Source organism: Rhinopithecus bieti, unplaced genomic scaffold (genome assembly GCF_001698545.2).
Source record: "Rhinopithecus bieti isolate Rb0 unplaced genomic scaffold, ASM169854v2 scaffold_60909, whole genome shotgun sequence".
Lineage (NCBI taxonomy): Eukaryota > Metazoa > Chordata > Mammalia > Primates > Cercopithecidae > Rhinopithecus > Rhinopithecus bieti.
In genome coordinates, this window is record NW_016823619.1 from 542,857 (window position 1) to 562,751 (window position 19,895).

The window sequence follows — 19,895 nt, forward strand, 5'->3', positions numbered from 1 at the left end:
CTGGTGTGCCTGTTTGCTTAAAGCACCGTATTGGGGTGGGAGTTACCCGATTTTCCAGGTGTTGTGTGTCTCAGTTCCCCTGGCTAGGAAAACGGGTTCCCTTCCCCTTGCACTTCCAGGTGAGGCGATGCCTCGCCCTGCTTCAGCTCTCGCTGGTCAGGCTGCAGCAGCTGACCAGCACCGATTGTCCGGCACTCCCTAGTGAGATGACCCCAGTACCTCAGTTGAAAATGCAGAAATCACCGGTCTTCTGTGTCGCTCGCGCTGGGAGTTGGAGACTGGAGCTGTTCCTATTTGGCCATCTTGCTCCGCCCCCCCCTCCACAGATCTTTTAAGGACTATTTCTATAGTATACAACAAGGGATATCTATTTGCATTAACTGTAAGCATAAACATGACAGTCTTTGTTTTCAAGCATGTCAGTAATGTCTTCTTTTTTTGTCACCCAGGCTGGAGTGCCATGGCATGATCATTGCTCACTGCAGCCTCGACATTCCCAGGCTCAGGTGATCCTCCCACTTCAGCCTTCCCATTAGCGGACACTACAAGCTCATGCTGGCACGCCTTGCTGATTTTTCTATTTTTTGTAGAGATGGGGTTTTGCCATGTTGCCCAGGCTGGTCTCAAGCTCCTGGGCTCAAGAAATCTACCACCTTGGTCTCCCAAAGTACTGAAATTATAGGCATCATCCACCACACCTGGCCAATGTCTGCTTTTAATATAAGAGATAGCACTGTAAGTATATTATTGCTACATTTTTAGTTTAACGTAAAAGTTCCAATTTTGACTATTAAAGGAAAGTAAAATATTTACATCACTAAGAAACCTCATAATGTGCCTACAGTGTATAGAGTACTCTTAAAACTCAACAACAAAAATGCAAACAATACCATTTAAAAATGGGCAAAGGACTTGAATGTACATTCCTCTAAAGAAAATATACAAATGGCCAAAAGCACATGAAAAGATGCTCAACATCACTAATCATTAGGAAAACACAAATCAAAACTACAATGTGATACCACCTCATAGCTATCAGGATGGCCACTATAAGAAGAAAAAGACCCAGAAAATAATAAATGTTGGCAAAGATGTGGCTAAATTGGAACTCCTGTGCCTTGTTGGTGAGAATGTCACATGGTGTAACAAGTGTGGAAGAGTATGGAGACTCCTCAAAAAATGAACAATAGAATTGCATTTTTATTAACTCCACTCCTTGGTATCTACAGCATCCCCCGTTAGCTGTAGTTTGTTTTCTGTGGTTTCAGGTACCTGAGGTATAGTACAAGAAGATATTTGAAAGGCAGAGACCACATTTACACAACTTCTATTACAGTAAATTGTTACAATTGTTCCATTTTATCACTAGTTATTGTTGTTAATCTCATACTGTCTAATTTATAAATTAAGCTTTATCATAAGGATGTATGTATAGGAAAAAACGTAGTTTATATAGGGTTCTCCACTATGTGAAGTTTCAGGAATCCACGGGGGGTCCTGGAATGTCTCCCCCTTAAATAAGGGGGAGACTACTTTACCCAAAAGGATTGAAAACAGGGTCTCAAAGAGATGTTAGTGCCTGACGTTCACAGCAGCATTATTCTCAATCACGAAAGCACGGGGGCAACTGAAGGGCCTACTGACGGACAGAAGGAGGAGCAAAGCATGGCCTGCACCAAAAGCAGAATATTATTCAGCCCTGAACAGGAAGAAATTCAGACACACGTGACAACATGGGTGAACCCGGAAACATGATGCTAACTGAAATAACCTGGCACAAAAGGACGGGTTCTGTCTGTCCACCCACGTGAGGTTCCTAGAATCCCCAAATTCACAGCGAAAGACAGTAGTGTGAAGGGTGCGGGGGCAGGGTCGTGTTTAATGGGGACGGAACTTCAGTTTTACAGGATGAAAAGAGCTCTGGGCATGGACAGTGGTGACGGCTGCACAACAACACAAATGTTCTTAATGCTGCTGAATTCTATGCTTAAACATGGGTAAGACAGTACATTTTATGCTACATATATTTTATCACAAGAAATTGGGAAGATGAAATAAGGTGATTCGTGTGAAAGCACTGTGACACGTGGCTGCTCCCCACATCCAAGGCAGTGTACCAGTCTTCGTCCCATCTCTGCTTCAGCAGAACACTCCTCGTGACTCACGGAGAAAGCTGAGCCAGGTTCCTGCTGGGTCCCTGGCAAAGCTCCTTTCTGCTCCCTGTCTCCAAGGAAAGCCTGTGGCATATTCTTTAAAGTGGATTTTTCAAGGTCGTGTTCCATGTAATTTTACAATTGAGAAACAAGCCATTTTCCTTTCAAGAGTGGCAGCTGGAAGGGGAGGGGTCCCAGATGTCCTCTCTTTTCCTGCACATTTTGGATATCTGCTGTAACCCAGGTCAGCCCCTGCCCCAAAGCATCCTCCAGGGCCATCTGAACAGCTTGTGAAGGGCACTGGTGTCAGAAAAGGCCTGAATGGCCAGATGTTGGGCCAGAAGGGAGGCAACAGGGAAGGGAGCCGGGGTGGGCCACAAAGGTGAGCTCAGGCTGCAGCTGGACAGAGCAATGACCCACCAGTCGGTTCAGCTCCACCCTGGCTGAGACCAGCCCAGGCTGCTGGGAATGCCAGCCCTGAATCCAGCCAGCCTCCCTGCTCCAAGCCCACCCCTCCTGGCAGGCAAGTGTGATGCTTCCAGAAGAGGCCCTCCTTCCTTTCCTGCAATGCTTCCAGACAAGCCCTTCCTTTTTTTCCCTGTGGCTGCAGGTTCCTTCCTCCCAGCTCCTGTGCTTCCCGCAGCCTGGGCTTTTCTCTCTGCCTGAGCCTGGCAGTGACGGCTCCCACCGCTGACCTGCCTCGCCTCAGTCCCCTGCACCCCAGCCTCCCTGGGCCTCCCCATCCTTGGAGTCATTAGGAAGAGGGCAGGTGGAGAAGGGCAGGTGGAGAAGGCCGGGACCAGCCACACCACTCCAATCGACGAAGACAGAAACTGCTGCTCTTCAGGCTTTCCCTAAAATTCCCTCTGTGCTTTGCACCACTCAGCTCATGACTTATTTTAAAAGGTCTCTAGTACTTTCATTTTAATCCTGCCTCCCCCCATAAACTGCAAACTCACTGAAGGCAGGAGCCACGTGTCATCTGAGTTCGTTTCTTCCAAGCCTACTGCCCCACGCAGAGAATAAACCAACTTCCCAATCAAAGTTTGCACCAAATTCCATGAGTCTCCTTTTCTAGCATGTTTCAAACCAAGGGGATGGTGTGAGGACATGGGAGGGGCTCCACCACGAATCCTGGGTTCAGCCCTCTGCCCTCCACACTCCAATATGGAAACCAACAGAAGCATCCGCAAGACTCCTACAACATCCTGAAGACAGCGAGGAAGTCCACACGCCCAGAATGTGTTTGTGAACCCGCTGCCTCCACAAGCCAGTGTGTCCCCAGTTACACAAAGTGTACAGGACATGCAGTCCACCCCATTCCTACCTCAGCCTGGCAAGGGGGACAGTGCCGGCCGGGCAGCCAGGGGTGTCCTGGCCCCTCTGTAAAGTGGAAGAGTGGTGGCTCCATTCTGTAAAGCAGACAAACAAGACAGCCCTGACTGTGCTCACAAGGAGCACGCGGCCATTTCTAGTTCATCTTTAAAGGCACGGCCATCGTCTATCATTCCCAGGCCTGAACTTCCTTAGAAAGCAGTTGGACGTCATCCTGAAAATGAGTGGGAGGATCCAGCAGGTGCGATGTGCTGTGTCTGCATGTGGCGGCTTCCACCCTCAATACCTGGATGCTAATATTGCCGTGGAAGAAAAACAGGCATGAGCCCTTTCATGGGGTCAGGGTCAGAGCTGGGAGTGCCTGTGAGCGCAGTGGGAAGGACTTTCAAAGCTAAAGATGGTGTCTCCTCTCTCTAGAGCGTTTCAGTTCTGAAGGGCAGCGGCACGTTTGTGATGTCTCTAAGCTCAACCACGTTGGACAAGCCTGTTCCTATGAATCTACTGAATCAACCACACAGGAGGCCCTAAGGCCTCGGCAAGCACTCGCTGGAGGGAGGCTCGGGGTGAGAAGAGGCAGTGTCCTCCTTCCACGGTGTCCTCCCAGCCCTGGTACAGCACTGGGGCTTCTGTGTGGCATCCACATCACCCTGAAATGAGTGCACGGGCAGACAGATGAGCAGAAAATGACTACGGGAGTGTCACCCCTAAAAATCAGACTAGTGAAAAGTACGTCGGGGTTGGAAATATTCAGAGTAGTAAAAACTCTGGGAAGCTCCTGTGCCGGACGCCACACTAGGCCCCAGACGGCAGTGGGATCTGGCATTCAGCAGACCCCTGAGGAATGCACTATTATCGGCCTCATTTTAAAGAGAAACCGAGGCTAGAGAAACTGAAGTCATTGCCCAAGATTACACTACTAAACTCCCTGGAGAAAAGCTCAAACGGAAAAGGTTATCATTCAGGCAACGTTCCAACGTAGGTGCCCAGAAAAGCGGGGTGAGCCCGGAGACCTGATGCAACCTACACTCCTTCTTAACAAAACCAAAAGAATCCTACATGAAATTACACGAAATTTCTCCACGTCTCATTTTGGCAACCTTGTTATTGCCTCTTCCTTGCGGGCCAGAAGAAATCAAGCCGAGAACAGGACCCGTCATCCCCCACGCTCCTGCTGACCACACTCTGTGCTTCTGCAGCTTCACCCGCCCGATCTGGGACATTTTACTATTTATTGGAAAACCCACCAGGAGCTAGGGAGTCAAATGTGAAAGGAAAATGAGTCAACTTTGACATAAACTCTTTTAATAAGACAATACTCAAAACCAATAGATAAACGAGGTTTTCTTGGGATCAACAAATTATTCTAGTTATCCCTGTTCATCATTAAAACAAATCATGAAATTTATTCTATTTAAATCTTCTTATAAAGTGGTTAAAATGTTTCCAGCCCGCAGGAACTTCCCCCATGCAGAGGAGCAACGCTTCTGGGGTGGCAAAGCACAGCGGGCTGGGGAGGTGCCGTGACCAACGCCGTGGTGACCGACAGACGCCACAGTATCCTACAGACACCACGGCGACCAATGCCATGGTGACTGACGCCACTGTGACCGACAGACGCCGCAGTGACTGACGCCACATCTGTCTCCACCCTGGATCCCCTGCACGCCCGCTCTCTTCCTGCAGGAGTCTAACGTCAGGGTCTGGGAAAAGGAGGCTTTGATGCTTTGTGCACCCAAACTGAAGCTTCCTCCTGCAGTCCACCATGCAGCCCTGGAGCTCGTGTGCCCCACCCACGCCGACAACCCTGGACCGCTCCTAGTGGGGCTGTCCACACCATCAACTCTTCCGGGCAGAAAATCAGGAGGAAAACCACTGTATTCTGACAACTTATTTTTGGGCATACGGATGAGACTGTACTGCTCACTATAAACACCTTTTAAATGCCAGCAGCTAACTAAAGATCTAGGTACGGAAGGTCTACATAGCGTCACCTTTAAAAAGTGTGCCAAGTAGGATCGAGAAGTGCTTCCAACAGGAGCCGTGAACCCGTGCTGCCCCAGGTGGAGCTGGTTCTCTAACCTGACTGGACCTCAGACCCGTGCTGACCCGGGGGAACGGGCTTTAACCTGATTTGACCGAAGCATGCTAAGTCAGCTTCCAATAGGACAGAGAGCACCGGTGGTCTCTGCATGATGTGTAGAGAGAGATGCATAGTCTGCGTCTGATTCTCCCCATCTGCCTCACAGAGAGGCACGACTTCTAGCAGGCCTCTCTGAACTTCCCATTCGCGTGTGTTGCCCCAGATGGTTTACTGAGTGGCCTGAAAAGCTGCCGGTTTTGAGTAGAGCCCAGAACGAGAGAAGGCTCTGCAGCAGCTCCAGGCTCTGTGCAGGCTACTCTGCCTCCTGGGCCACATGACCCAGCAGATCCAAGGGTGCCTGAAAGGGAAGAGGCAGAGACGCATGCTGTATGGAGTCTTTGGCAGGTTTCTCTCGAGGTGAACTGGCCCTTAGGATGTTGGGGCAATGCTCTGCCCTCCTTGTGGATAACGGCTGCCTTTGAGAAACAGCTGCTGGCCCACTATGGGGCTTTAGTAGGGATTGAATGCTTAAATATGGACCACCAAGCTACCATGGTACCTGAGTTGCTCATCATGACCTGAATGTTTTCTGACCCACCAAGCCAGAAAGTTGGGTGTGCACAGCAGCATTCCATCATCAAATGGAAGTGGTATGTGTCCGGGCCTAAGTAGGCCCTAAAGGCACAAGTCACATAAAGAAATGCCCCCAATGCCGACGGTCCCCACTCCTGCTGCACTGCCTTCTCTCTCCCAGCCTGCACCTACAGTCTCCTGGGAAGTTCCCTAAAATCAGTTGATGGAGGCAGACCTGGGCCTGGCTTCCAGATGGTTATGCATGATATGCAGGCTCCCACGTTAGTGGATAGTTGCAGCACTACTGCCCCTTTCTGGAACACCCCTAAAAGGACAGTGGTGAAGGGAAATTCTCCGACGGACAGAACTATGGGCCATACATCCAGCTGTTTACTTTGCTTGGAAAGAGAAATAGCCAAATGTGTGATTATTACAAATTAACGGACTATGGCCAATGGTTTGGCTGGATGGTCAGAGTCTTGAAGACACATAACGGAAAATTGGTGACAAAGACACTTGAGAAAGAGGTGTGTGGACAGACGTCTCTGAATGGGGAGAAGGCATGAACAGGAAGCTGCCTTCCGGGCGGGACAAGTGCAGAGCTGGGGTCTCCTGTGGGAGCCTGGCTGCCGGGGACGGAGGCAGGGGCCTGGGGGAGTGTCCCCAGGATGCACCTGCAGAGCTGCCAGCCAGCCTGGGCCGTGCCAGGGCTGGGGTCTGTATCTCAGGAGCAGTGGAGTCACAGCCAGATTTCAACAGGAGAGGGTGACGGGGCCAGATTTGGTTTTGTGGAGTCCTCTTTGTGTTCAATGTGCATGGCAGGTGAGAAAGAGCCGTTATGCAGGTGTGCAAGAGAGAAGGCCCTCTAGTGCGGAGGCGAGAGGCTCAGACGGCCTGGACTAGGGTGGGAGCAGGGAATAGGGAAGAAGGGGAAACAGCATGGACAGAGCCATAGGAGGGGAGACAGCTGGCCGTGGAGGGAGGTGGGTGGGGCACAGAGCCCACCGAGCTGCCAGGCTGGCAAGACGTGGCTCAGGCCCAACCATGGCACTGGGTCAGAAGACTCTGACTCTGCTTCCCTTGGGTGGAGTCTGATGCACCTGGGAAGGAGCCACATGGAGGCGTCCCCAGGGCACTGGCATGGGCAGCACCGCCCAGAGCAAGAAACAGCCCCCGGGAGAGGGGCAGCCACCACCCGCGCCGCCTCCCAGAAACAGCCGGTGGGAGCGAGGCAGCCACCACCCGCGCTGCCTCCCGCGAAGCAGGGCTGTCAGGAGCCGTCGACACAGCTTGGGGGCTCTTGGTGATGGTGGAGGGAACACGGGGGGGAGGTCGGATCCCAGAGGAATCACGGAATCAGGGCTGGTGGGAGGCTTCACTGAGAACGCAGGAGGGAGGGCAGAACAAGGTCCACAAACTGGAGTTTGCAGGTAAAACTGCGGCTCCAGCGATGACCAGAGATTCTGAGAGTCTTAATTCAGGGGCTTGGGGACTTGGTTAAAGCTATTTCCACCCTCGAACAATGACATTTCTGTAGCCCTTACCAGGGCATCTACAACTTCCCACACTCAAATTCCAAACAACCAATAAGTTAAACTCAGAGGCTTCTGACTTCCTTCAGGGGAAAATTACTTGTTTATCTTTGAATCTCTTATCTTCCAGAGGCGTTCCTGGGTCTCCACCGGCACAGGGCGTTCCATAAACAGGTGTCTGACTTTACAGCTGGGGGCACCAAGGCCCAGTGAGGCTGGCAGGAAGCAGCCCCGACAGCCCACAATTCAGGGCTGGAAGGAAGGGCCTGCCTCATGCCCCTCCCATAGCCGCCTCCCGCCTCACATCCTCCCTCGGCGGCCTCCCGCCTCACGTCCTCCCACGGCCACTCCCCTGCCTCACATCCTCCCACGGCCACCTCCCGCCTCACGTCCTCCCACGGCCATTCCCCTGCCTCACATCCTCCCACGGCCATTCCCCTGCCTCACATCCTCCCACGGCCACCTCCCGCCTCACATCCTCCCATGGCCGCCTCCCTGCCTCACATCCTCCCACGGCCGCCTCCCTGCCTCACGTCCTCCCACGGCCACTTCCCTGCCTCACATCCTCCCACAGCCGCCTCCCTGCCTCACGTCTTCCCACGGACACTCACCTGCCTCACGTCCTCCCACGGCCACTCCCCTGCCTCACATCCTCCCACGGCCACCTCCCGCCTCACGTCCTCCCACGGCCATTCCCCTGCCTCACATCCTCCCACGGCCATTCCCCTGCCTCACATCCTCCCACGGCCANTCCCACGGCCGCCCCCCTGCCTCGAGTCCCTCCCACGGCCGCCCCCCTGCCTCGAGTCCCTCCCACGGCCGCCCCCCTGCCTCGAGTCCCTCCCACGGCCGCCCCCCTGCCTCGAGTCCCTCCCACGGCCGCCCCCCTGCCTCGAGTCCCTCCCACGGCCGCCCCGCAGGACGGACTGGATGGCTGGTGATGCTGAGGTCTGGGACTGGATGGCTGGACTGGATGGCTGGTGATGCTGAGGTCTGGGACTGGATGGCTGGACTGGATGGCTGGTGATGCTGAGGTCTGGGAGTTTTTGTTTCCTTCTTCTTCCTCTTTTTTCTGCCCTGCCCCATGCCGTCCTTTCTCGCCTTCTATTCTAATGTAAAAGCAACCGTGACCGTTTTACCCATCGGGGCTATACTCCCACCCTACCTGAAATCTTTTAAATGTTAATAAATCCATCATGCTAAAGATATTCTTTTGAGACCACAGAGCGAAGAGGAGCAGTGACAAGGTCGGGCATGTCCACCCTCAGGAGGGGCCTCTACAGAGGTGAGGACTGCGCTTTCTGAACAGGAAGTTACAACACAGTGTGGAGACTGAAGAACAGGACAGAACTCCCGAAATCTGCCCTGGTGCCAGAAACACAGAATCCATCCTCAGGGTTTCCTTTACTCTAACAAGGAAGGACGAGCAGGAAGCGTCACCCGGACCCCGGCTGCACCCTGTCCTGACGCCCTGCTGGTTCCCGCAGTTCGCTCTTCTCGCTGAACCCCTGAGGGTCTCCTGAGAGGTGAGGCCTCCTGGGCAGTCAGTGGGATGGGAACTTCCTCTCCAGCACACCAGCCCCGGAGAATGGGCAGTGGTTCCTGAGTACTCGGTGGGTTTCACATTTCACATCTCACAGTGTGCTGGGGAAGGGGCTGGGGTGAACCTGCGGGGCCAGGGCCCCACCGAGGGTGGCAGATAGAGAGACTGAAGCCCCACCTCCTTCCAGACTTCTGGTTCTAAAGTTCCTCTCCCTGGCCAGCGGGTCCCTGCCTTCGCTGGCCTCTCTGAATTCCACATTCCAACTGAACCCCACAGAACCCCACGCAGCTGCCCCTAACGGTGGCCCAGCACCATCTGCCATTTTGCTGCTTGCCTTCTCCAAGGTGCAAGGAAGTTGTGTCATAAGAAAACTTGAAGGAAGAAACATTTCAGCTGCATCTGTCTCTCTTCGGAGTGCTGAGAGGCATCGGAGAGGTCAATGCTGCCCCACGCCACTTTTGCACATTCTTCCCTCAGCCAGCCTCCCCGCAAGACTCAGGGCTCCAACCTCTCCAGCTTCCCTTCATGGAAATCCATCAGCCCCTCCTCTTTCAAGCAACATTGTGTTCTTCCCACTGCTGAGAGAAGCTGCTCATCCGGGCACCTGGGCCCTGCTCTGCGTGCGCCCTGCGTTCTCCTCTGCACGCACCCCGGGCTCTGCTCTGCCTGTGCCAAGTTCTTATCCCCACAACCCAGAAGCCACACATCGCAGCTGCCACTCCAGAGACCAGGAAACCCAAGCACGGGGTGTTTGCCACATTCCAGGTCTCGGGGCTGCCACGGACCCGCTGACCGGACTTCCGTGGGTCAAGGGCCCAGGCCACCTTCTCCAGCAGCACTGTGGCCGCCACCCCAGACTCAAGCCTCTGCCTCGGCCCCATGTTTTCCTGACTACAGGTTTCACTTCCCCAAAATTCACCTTACTGGCTCAGGTGATACATCCCAATCCAGAGGGGTCTGGGGTAGGCAGAGAGAGGCGTGTGCGTGTGAGCTCTGGTCTCTGAAGCTCTTGTCTCTGGATTTAGAAGGCAGGTTCCTCTTTGCTGAGAGGTAAGGGGCTCCCTCCTCCCTACACCTGGTGTCCATCCTGTGATTCCTCCTGGAAGCCTAACATGAAATCTTTTAAAGTTGTCCTTGGAGGACTGGGGCGGCTGTCCTGCCCTTCGTCCAGTCTTCAAGAGTCCCTTTAGTTTGTAAAAGGATAAAATGTAAATGGCAAAGGATTACTCTGTCCATCAGAAAATGTGAGAGAGAAAATCATGCCTGGAAAAGCCAAGCCCTACCGTCCTCCCATCTGAACCTCAGCACGAAGAGCATGTGGGTGCTGAGGTGACACCGAGTTCTCAACCACATTCCTCTCCTTTCTGTGGGACAACCACAACCACAAAAGTCTCCCTTTTTTAAAGAACGTCATCTGCATCTTGGAAATTAATAGCTCATCTGTCCAGGTTTAAGCTGAAATCTGGTGAAAACCTGCCCAAGAGAATCACAAATTATTAGTCTGATGATAGGGCAAAACCTCAATCTCTCTGCAAGAAGAGAGGAGACCTCACGGAGACCTCACCTCATGCAGTGCACCTTGCCCCAGCGGCACAAATTGCTGACAAAAGCTGTGCTGTCTTCACCAGAGAGCTTCCAACCAATTGAAGTCGCAAAGGAAGAGTCAGCCGAGATAACATGATGATTTTTTTTTTCTTTAACCCATTGCTTGTAGGAGGTAAATATTCCAGTCCCAAAGCATGGCCAGCAAACCCACTACAAGAAAATAAACTCCAATGCAAAGAAAACCCTAGCTTTTTTCTACTGGAAAGTCGCAAGTGCAGACAGGAGATGACCCGGTGTGATGGGTCTCCTTCCCCAGAAAGTGCGAGGCTGCTGCGGACAGGGGTCCTGCTGTCCTTCCCTCCAGGGTGAGCCCATGAGCAGGAATGGCACAGGACTGTTGGCTCTGCAGGTTCCCTAGGAAACCACACCAGCCTCCCGCTCTCTGGTGAACACCTCGGTGCCCATCTGGAAAGCCCTTAAAATGACCAGATCACATGGTTCTCTGGGGCACTCTCCTACCCCAGCCGTCCCCTGCAAGGTTGGCTGAAGTCCCCAGGACACCTGCAGGGAACCACGCAGTGTCCACAAACACAACATGGGGCCTCCGGGAGAAAAGAGGGCTCCAGCTCGGGGTGAGGAGACACAGGCAACCAAACACACACACACAACATACCGCACACCACACACCACACACCACACCATGCAACACACTACATGTCACGCATACCACATATACAACACACTGTGCACCATGCACACACACTACACACATACAACACACAGCATACCACACACCACGCCACACACCACACACCACACATAAACCACACAGCATGCCACACACCACACACATACTACACACACCACACCACACACAACACAAACCACACAGCACACCACACACCACACACATACAACACACACCACACACCACACCCATACCACACACACCATGCCACACACCACACATAACACATAAACCACACAGCACACCACAACCCACACACATACAACACACACCACACCACACACTACACACCACACACATACAACACACACCACACCATGCAACATACTACATACCACACATACACCACACATTACACACTACCCACATGCAACACATACCACACCACACATCACTACATACCACACACACATCACATAAGACATACCACACACACAGCAGTGTTTCCTAGGGAGGGAGACATCCACAGCACAGGGCATTTGACCACCCATAGGAATCGGTCGTGATAATGGTCTGCATCACGCAGTGCTGAGGCAGGCGCCTCCCCTTGGCTCTGCTGGTGCAGACACGCAGCCTCAGAACACATCACTTAGGGCCTGCCTGTGATTCTCTGCTGGGCTTGAGAGCAAAGAAGTGAACAGCCACGAGAAGTTCCTGACGCTACAAACAGGAGAGCAAGGGCACAGACAGACACGTGGGAAGCCACATCCAAGCAAAGAGCCTGGAAAAGGGAAAGCTCATTCTGACTTATGGAAGGCAGTCTTGAGAAAACAGAGTCCATATTTTAGCGTAAGCTTCGTTTCCGCTGCTTACGACTTACCTAAAGTTACAACTAAGATCATCACAATCGTCTTAAATTTTAATTTGGCTGTGATACACACTCTGTGGTTTGAGCTCAGGAAAAAATATTTCTGCCCAATTATGATACGCAGCTAATTCTCCCTAATGAAATGTGGTGTCTCCAGCACAGCCACAGCACCAGCCTGAGCACTGGGAGGCTCGCAGAGTCGGCAAAACAGATGGGTTCTAGTTATAAGGCGGCTCCCACCTCCGCTGCAAATAATCCTCAAAATGACAGGGGCTTCTTCACCAAGGAAGAAATACCCGAACAGATCCACATCATACACCTACCCGACACACACTCATACGCACACACATACACACAAACCGATACACATCTACCCAACACACACTCATACACATACGCACATACGCACAAACTGATACACATCTACCCGATGCACACACTGATACACATACACACACATGCACAAACCGATACACGTCTACCCGACACGCACACTCATACACACACATTCATACACACTCATACACACACACACATGCACAAACCGATACACGTCTACCCGACACGCACACTCATACACACACACACACAAGCCAATACACATCTACCAGACATGCACACTCATACACACACTCATATACACGCAAATATGCAGATACACATCAACCCAACAGACACTTATATACAACCCAACACACACTCATATGCACACACGCACAGATACACATCTACCCAACACACACTCATATACACACATGCATATGCACAGATACACATCTACCCAACATACACAGTCACATACACACATGCAGATACATGTCTATGCAACACACTCATATAAACACACACGTGCACATATGCACAAACACACATTTACCCAACATATACTCATATACACACACATACACACAGATACACACACATCTATCCAACACACTCATATACACACACATGCATACGCAGATACACACACATCTACCCAACACACACAGATGCACACACACACATCTACCCAACACACACACTCATATACATATGCACAGATACACATTTACCCAACATACGCTCATATACACACACGCACATACGCACAGATACACATCTACCCAACACACACTCATATAAACACATGCGTATGCACAGATACACGCGTACCCCACATACACACTCATACACACACACACATTTACCCAACATACACTCATATACACGCACACATACACACGTGTGGGTGTGTGTATAGCCAGGCAGACACGTCCTTCTCTTTGAAACACCACTTCCTTCACTTGAAGAAAACACAAAACTTGTACAAAGCAAAGCATCAAATGTCGGATTCATTAACAGGGTGTCCTGAGAACAGGACAGCCACTTGTGCCTTGCCGGGCCCGTGATGCTTGAATTCTGAGACTCGTTAAGTTCAGATCGATATGAGGGTGGGGAAAGAGCCTCGTTGCTATGAAGCTCCTTCTTCCCTCTGAAAGGCGCCCACACCAGGTTATTTGGGCCACTTTGGTGCAAACCAGATAAAGCACCTGGAGTCCCTCCTGACAGGCAGGAGTCCGGCACGCACCAGTTTCTGGGGCGGCGTCCCGCCCCGCATTCCTGCGCCAGCCGTGCCCAGGCCTTGCTGTACACCTGCCTGCCCTGAGACCCCACCCTTCCTGGCCCCCGCTGAAGGTGATTCTGACCCGCAGACAGGCGCTGCCTGCAAATAACAAGTCAGGACCAAGAACCCAGGAAGGGATTTGCTTGGTTTGGTTTTGTTTGATGCACTTCAGAGAACGGCTCTCAAGCTCTGGAACCCAGCTCAGAAGCACCAGGAGGAGCCACTGGCCAGGCACCTGGCCGCCCTCCGCGCCTGAGACTCCAGGGATGCCTGCACCCCATTATTCAGTTAAAGACACTTAAAAGCATATGCATCCCCCACAGCAAGGAGGCACCCCACCTCCAGCCTGCTGGTACGAGCCCTCCCTTGGCGCACAGGACCTGAGCCAGGGCTGCTACTCACTCTCTGTCTGTCACGATGTAGCCCCGCGCCTCTTCCTCGGAAGGCTTGACCTCCAATTGCAGGCCGTCGCCGAGGGCCTCCTGAGCACCCGCTGGAAGGCTCTGCTCCTCCTCCGAGGGCCCAGGCTTCTGGTTTTGGAGCTCCCCAAACGCGCCTGCCCCGGGCTCCGAATGCGGCTGCTGCCCCAGCGGGTCTTTGGAATACGTCTGGCTCTTGACGTTCTCCACTCCGGCAGTCTCCTCTTCTGAAGAGAGAGAAGCTTCAGGGCGCTCGGATTTCTTCCTCTCCATTTTGAGGGGCTTTGCAAAGGAGAGGGCTCCAGGTGAGAGTCGAGACCCGTGGTCCTGCAGGAGGCCCCCGAGTGTGGCACTCAGACGATGGACCTGGCAGAGAGGACATTCTGTGAGGGACATCTGCAAAAGGCATGCTGATGTGACACATGCAATCAAGGGCTGCCCAGGACAGAGTCACCATGGGGATGACATGGCAGCCTGGAAGGAGAGTGGGGGAGGAAGGCAAAGTGTGTGCAGTCTATATTTAGAATGACGTCTAGGTGAGCATGGGGTGTGAGGGCGCTGAGTATCCAAATCAATTACGTGCTGTTCTCTCCTCCCTCCCGCTCCCTCTCACACATATGCACACACACACACCTCTCTGAAGAATCAGATTTTGTAGAGTCAGTGTAGGTCTTTGACACTGATATTTTAAAAAATAAACTGTGTGATATCAAGATCCCATCCCAGCCCTCTAAAAGCAACAAACACCACCTAATAATAATAATAATAATAATAATAATAATAATAAATTTGCATCGACTGAGCTCTTCCAGCACACAAAGGCACTGTCCTAAATGTGCTATATGCATGAACACACTGAGTCCTCACGTAAGCCTATGGGCGGGGAACCCTCAGTAACCCCAGTTCGCAGAAGGGGAGACAGAGGCACAAAGCGATGAACCCACGAGTGGGCACGTCACAGGGATGTGTAATTGATTCTAACGATACCTGAGGGATCTATGGTTCCCACATGGGCAGCGCTCTCCCAGCCGGATCCCATTTCCCAGACGAGCCATCCCTCGGAACCCCTCGGCACCTCTGCTGACTGTGTGTCGGATACGGACGTGCTTTGTGTGGGTTCTCACTTAATCACTCCTCCAACCCCATAAATAAAGGGTGAGTTTCACCTTTAATTTGTAGACTCTGGGGTTTACAGAGGTTAAATATCAAATTATTGGTACCAGATCACAAAGGTCATGCTTTTCAGATCCAGAATTGGAACTCAGGTCGAAGGGCCGTCAAAGACGTGATCTCCACCGCTGGGCGCACTGCCCTCCCGGGCACCCCACACTGCTTCCTAAGAAACACGGGGGCTGCTCCTGCCGCTGGCACATGCCAGGCAGCCCTCGGACACCTTCTGGTGCATGTGGTGCCAAAAGTCTTATGTCTACTTGGCAGGTTTTTTCCAACCATGAAATTATATCCTTGATATTATATTAGACGGAAACAGGAAAATCTGATTCGCTTTACGACTCACTTTGCCAAAACACACTTTTAAGAAAATTAAGGAAGGACTATAGAGGCAATTATTCCCATTTTGGCTACAAATTACAATTATTCCTTTTGTGTTTTTTAAAATTTAAACAAAATAGTAGTGTGATAAAAACACTGCGCAACTTCGGATCCTCAATGACAACAGGACGTAGCCATTGATGTCACTCAACAGAGCTAGGAAAAGGCATAATATTGTCACTTAAATTGTGTTTCATGTGAAAAGAAAGATGTTTTTAAATAAATAAGAAGTCAGAAAATACAACACTCACATACCCTTTTTGGGAAACAGAATAGCTTGAAAACATACCCCAAACAGAACTAAATCAAAATTCCACACATGGAGGATGAAAAGGCTGTGGTCTAAAAGTCAGGGAGTCTTTGGCTAACGGCAGGCCCCTGGAGCGCTCCCTGCCCCTCAGGTGGGAGGGCTGGGTTTCCCCAACTCCCTAAATTAGGAAATGTGTTTCTCAACCCCACTTCTCCCTCCACAGCTCAGACGGCAGGTCCCACCATTTCTGATGGAAATTCGAAATAAGAACTGCTGATATTTTCTTCCTGTACTTGCCAACAGGCACGGAACCACAAACCACTAAGAGAATCTGAGGAGAGAATGACTAACCAAAGTCTCTTCTTTCTCCACCCCCAGAACTGGGTTTCCCTGAGCCACGCAATGTCACTGCTGTTGCTTAGGACGGTTCTTCATCCTTCGGCCTTGTGTTAATGACCAAAGGTTCTTAAAGGGGGAGAAACTAAGAGGCTAACTGACTTAACGGGGAAGGCCAGGGTCTAGCGTGTGGACATCGCCTGTGACTGGGCCCTTCTTCCAACTGCCTCCAGAGCAGCACGGCCCGTGGGAGCTCTGGGATGGCACAGCGTCCTCTGCCTGTGGCATCCAGTGCCTTGGCCATGAGCCACATGCAACTAACAGGCCGCTGGCCTGAGCCCAGCGCAGCCGACACGCTGCATCTTTTATTTATTTAATTTTAATCAATTTAAATGTAGGTTTAGATGGCCAGATGTGGCCAGTGGTGCCGCACGGGACAGCCAGGTGTGAGTGCGCTGAACCCCTCAGGAATCCGCACATGCAGGAGGCATCAAATGAGCAAAGCGAGGGGGAGATTCCAGGAAATATTAATTTTCTTCGTTGCACTTACCATGATTTTCATATTTCTATCATAGAGAAATTCGGTTATAATTTGAAAAGAGATATTTCGTATCCAAATATACCCATTTTTGTATGTTCTCTTTATACTGTTTTCAATTTGGAGATTATGAGGAGTTTCTCTATAACCTTCTGGGAAAAAAACTTTTGTATTTCATAAATGTTCCCACACTATGAAAAAAAGATCACCGACTTCCACATTTAACATGAAACAAACACCACAGACTTCATCTTACCTCTTGGTAAAGTCTATCATCGTCGTCCTGAACTCCATCATCTGTAAAAGACACCAGTGTTACCAAAACCCTCATCAAGAATGTCATCACAGGGTGTCACAGACATAAAAAGGGTGACCATGCAGGCCTCCATATGAAAGGTGAGGTGTGATGATGCTGGACTAAGTCCTGCCATAGAGTGAACCTTTTCTGTTTATAGCACAAAATGGCATTCTATAAACTTCGCAAAAGAGGAGGGAGGAGGGGACCAAGGCGCTAAATGGTGGACGTGAAGGCAGCCACCATGACCTCGCCCGGCTCTGTGGGGCTCACGTGATCGTCAATGTTAACTCACGGCAAGAAAACCCATCGTACCCAGCGGTTCACATCACGAGAAAGCAAAGTGAAGCCTTCACCAAAACCACCTCACAATTAAGATGGCTTCAGAATCCACTGACTTAGCTTATTTCACTGGGGTCAATGTCTCTCTCTAAATAGGTATCCCGGCCGGGCGCGGTGGCTCACACCTGTGATTCCAGCACTTTGGGAGGCCAAGGTGGGCGGATCACTTGAGGTCAGGAGTTGGAGATCAGCCTGGCCACATAGTGAAACCCCATCTCTACTAAAAATACAAAAAATTAGCTGGGTGTGGTAGCACACACTTATAATCCTAGCTACTTGGGAGGCTGAGGCAGGAGAATCACTTGAACCTGGGAGGCAGAGGTTGAGGTGAGCTAAGATCATGTCACCGCACTCCAGCCTGGGTGACAGAGCAAGACTCCATCATAAAAAAATAAAATAAAATAAAATAATAAATAAATATCCTACTTGCAGTGCCCAAAAGTGCGTGACTCATGGCACCTGAACAGTCACCCCTGGGGACAGCACACACACCAGGGCCTCCTATGTCCCTCCTAGCCCTGGTGCGAGTCCTGATTCCTTCAACCACTGGGCCACCGCCCAACACAGGCCCTACCAGGGTGCAGTTCCACCCCTCCCCTGCACGCTGCCCATCAGCCAAGTCAGGCTTCCAGCTTCCAGCAGGCTCCCCCTGCACCCGTGCGGACAGAGGGGGCATGTCTGTCATTTGGTTTTCGGCATGTACTTGTGGGCCTGCCATGTGTGGGGAGCTGAGCTAGGTGCTTTCTTGCACCTCCACGCTGCGAGAAGCCATCAGGCTGCAGAAGTCCCAGCTGGCCCATGGGGCCTCCATAGGGCTCCGGCTGCCTGCCGGGTTGGGGTGCCAGGGGGCTGCTTTCTGCTTTCCCAGCGGCCTCAGAGGACCAATGCATACAGACATCTGAATGATCCCCTCTCACTCCGCTATTTACATATTTGACAATATTCACTGGTACACAGTCCAAACACAACACTTCTCATCATGCCTGTTTTCTTGACTCTGAGCCTCAGCATGGAGGAGTGAAACCTCCTCACAGAGAGCAGTCTGCCGTTCAACGTAATTGCTCTGATAGGCTTAGTCTGTTAAGAAAGCTTTTAGAGGCAAAAGTTCAAACAGATAAAAAATCATTAATACAGATCTCCATCTCCCCAGCAGAAAGCCCACATTGCACTTGGTGAGCCAGCGGTCTCTGCACAGCCTTGAGGCCTCCCCCCCCCGCAGCACCCCGGGCGTGGGCACCCATGGCGCTGGAGTCACCTGGAAAGCTTTCTCCATGGAGGGCGGCCTTGGGGCCATCCGCCTGTTCTCCAGACTCTCCCAGGGTCGCTTTCCCAGGGCCGCCTAGAGCTCCTCTGTGGTCCATGCCTTGCATCAGGCCAGCCATCAGCTCGGCCATGCCGTCCAGCTCCAGGTCACTCAGGCCCCTCGCCTCAGCCGGCTGCCTCTGCAGGTCTTTCAGGAGGGTGTGAATCCATGCTCCTAGGGGCACACACAAACACGAGGACATGGTGGGTGGATAAATGCAAAGGCAAGGGCCTCCGGGCTGCAAGGGTATGGCAGGCATCTGCGGCGTCCCAAGGCAGTGGGCCACCTAGGGCCAGGTGCAGGCCAGCACTCAGAGAATATTGGGATATTGGACTTGCATCTCAAATCCACCTGATCCTGTGGCCGTCACTAGTTCAGTTCCCTGGAGGTGGAAAGCCCATAGAACGGAAGAACAGACTCATCCACCCGCTCAAGAGGATGGAAAGCATGACTTCCAGAAAACACTGGAATGACCAAGCCAGGAAGAGAGATGGGCTGGGCAACCTCACCATGTCCTCCAGATGATAAAAGAATGGGATGAACTGTGTCCCCCTCACTTGGCAGAAGGAGAAACAATGCCTGGCAAGAACAGCACCCTGCCCAGCACACCCTGCCTGGCACACTCTGCCCTTCCCAACACACCCTGCCCTGCCTGGCACACCCTTCCCAACACACCCTGCCCGGCACACCCTGCCCCGCACACCCTGCCTGGTACACCCTTCCCAACACACCCTGCCCGGCACACCCTGCCCCGCACACCTGGCCCCCCACACCCTGCCCTGGCACACCCTGCCCCAGCACACCCAGGCCACACACTCTGCCCCCCACAACCTGCCCCCCACACTGCCCCCAGCACACCCTGCCTGGCACACCCTGCCCGGTACAGAAGAGCACCGCAGAAGCAGACAGCCATTGTTATTCCTACACTTTCTCCTGCT

At 52.1% G+C, this 19,895-nt stretch overlaps 1 protein-coding gene across 1 annotated transcript in view; it reads right to left on the bottom strand.

The window, feature by feature from the left end:
• PTPRN2 (protein tyrosine phosphatase receptor type N2) overlaps window positions 1-19,895 on the bottom strand; it is a 719,533-nt gene that overhangs the window by 505,458 nt on the left and 194,180 nt on the right. The window contains exons 6-8 of the mRNA XM_017861671.1: window positions 18,910-19,131; window positions 17,274-17,314; window positions 14,326-14,708 (exon numbers count right to left, since the gene is read on the bottom strand). Of these exons, the coding sequence (XP_017717160.1) occupies window positions 14,326-14,708; window positions 17,274-17,314; window positions 18,910-19,131 (646 nt within the window). The remainder of the gene's footprint in view (window positions 1-14,325; window positions 14,709-17,273; window positions 17,315-18,909; window positions 19,132-19,895) is intronic.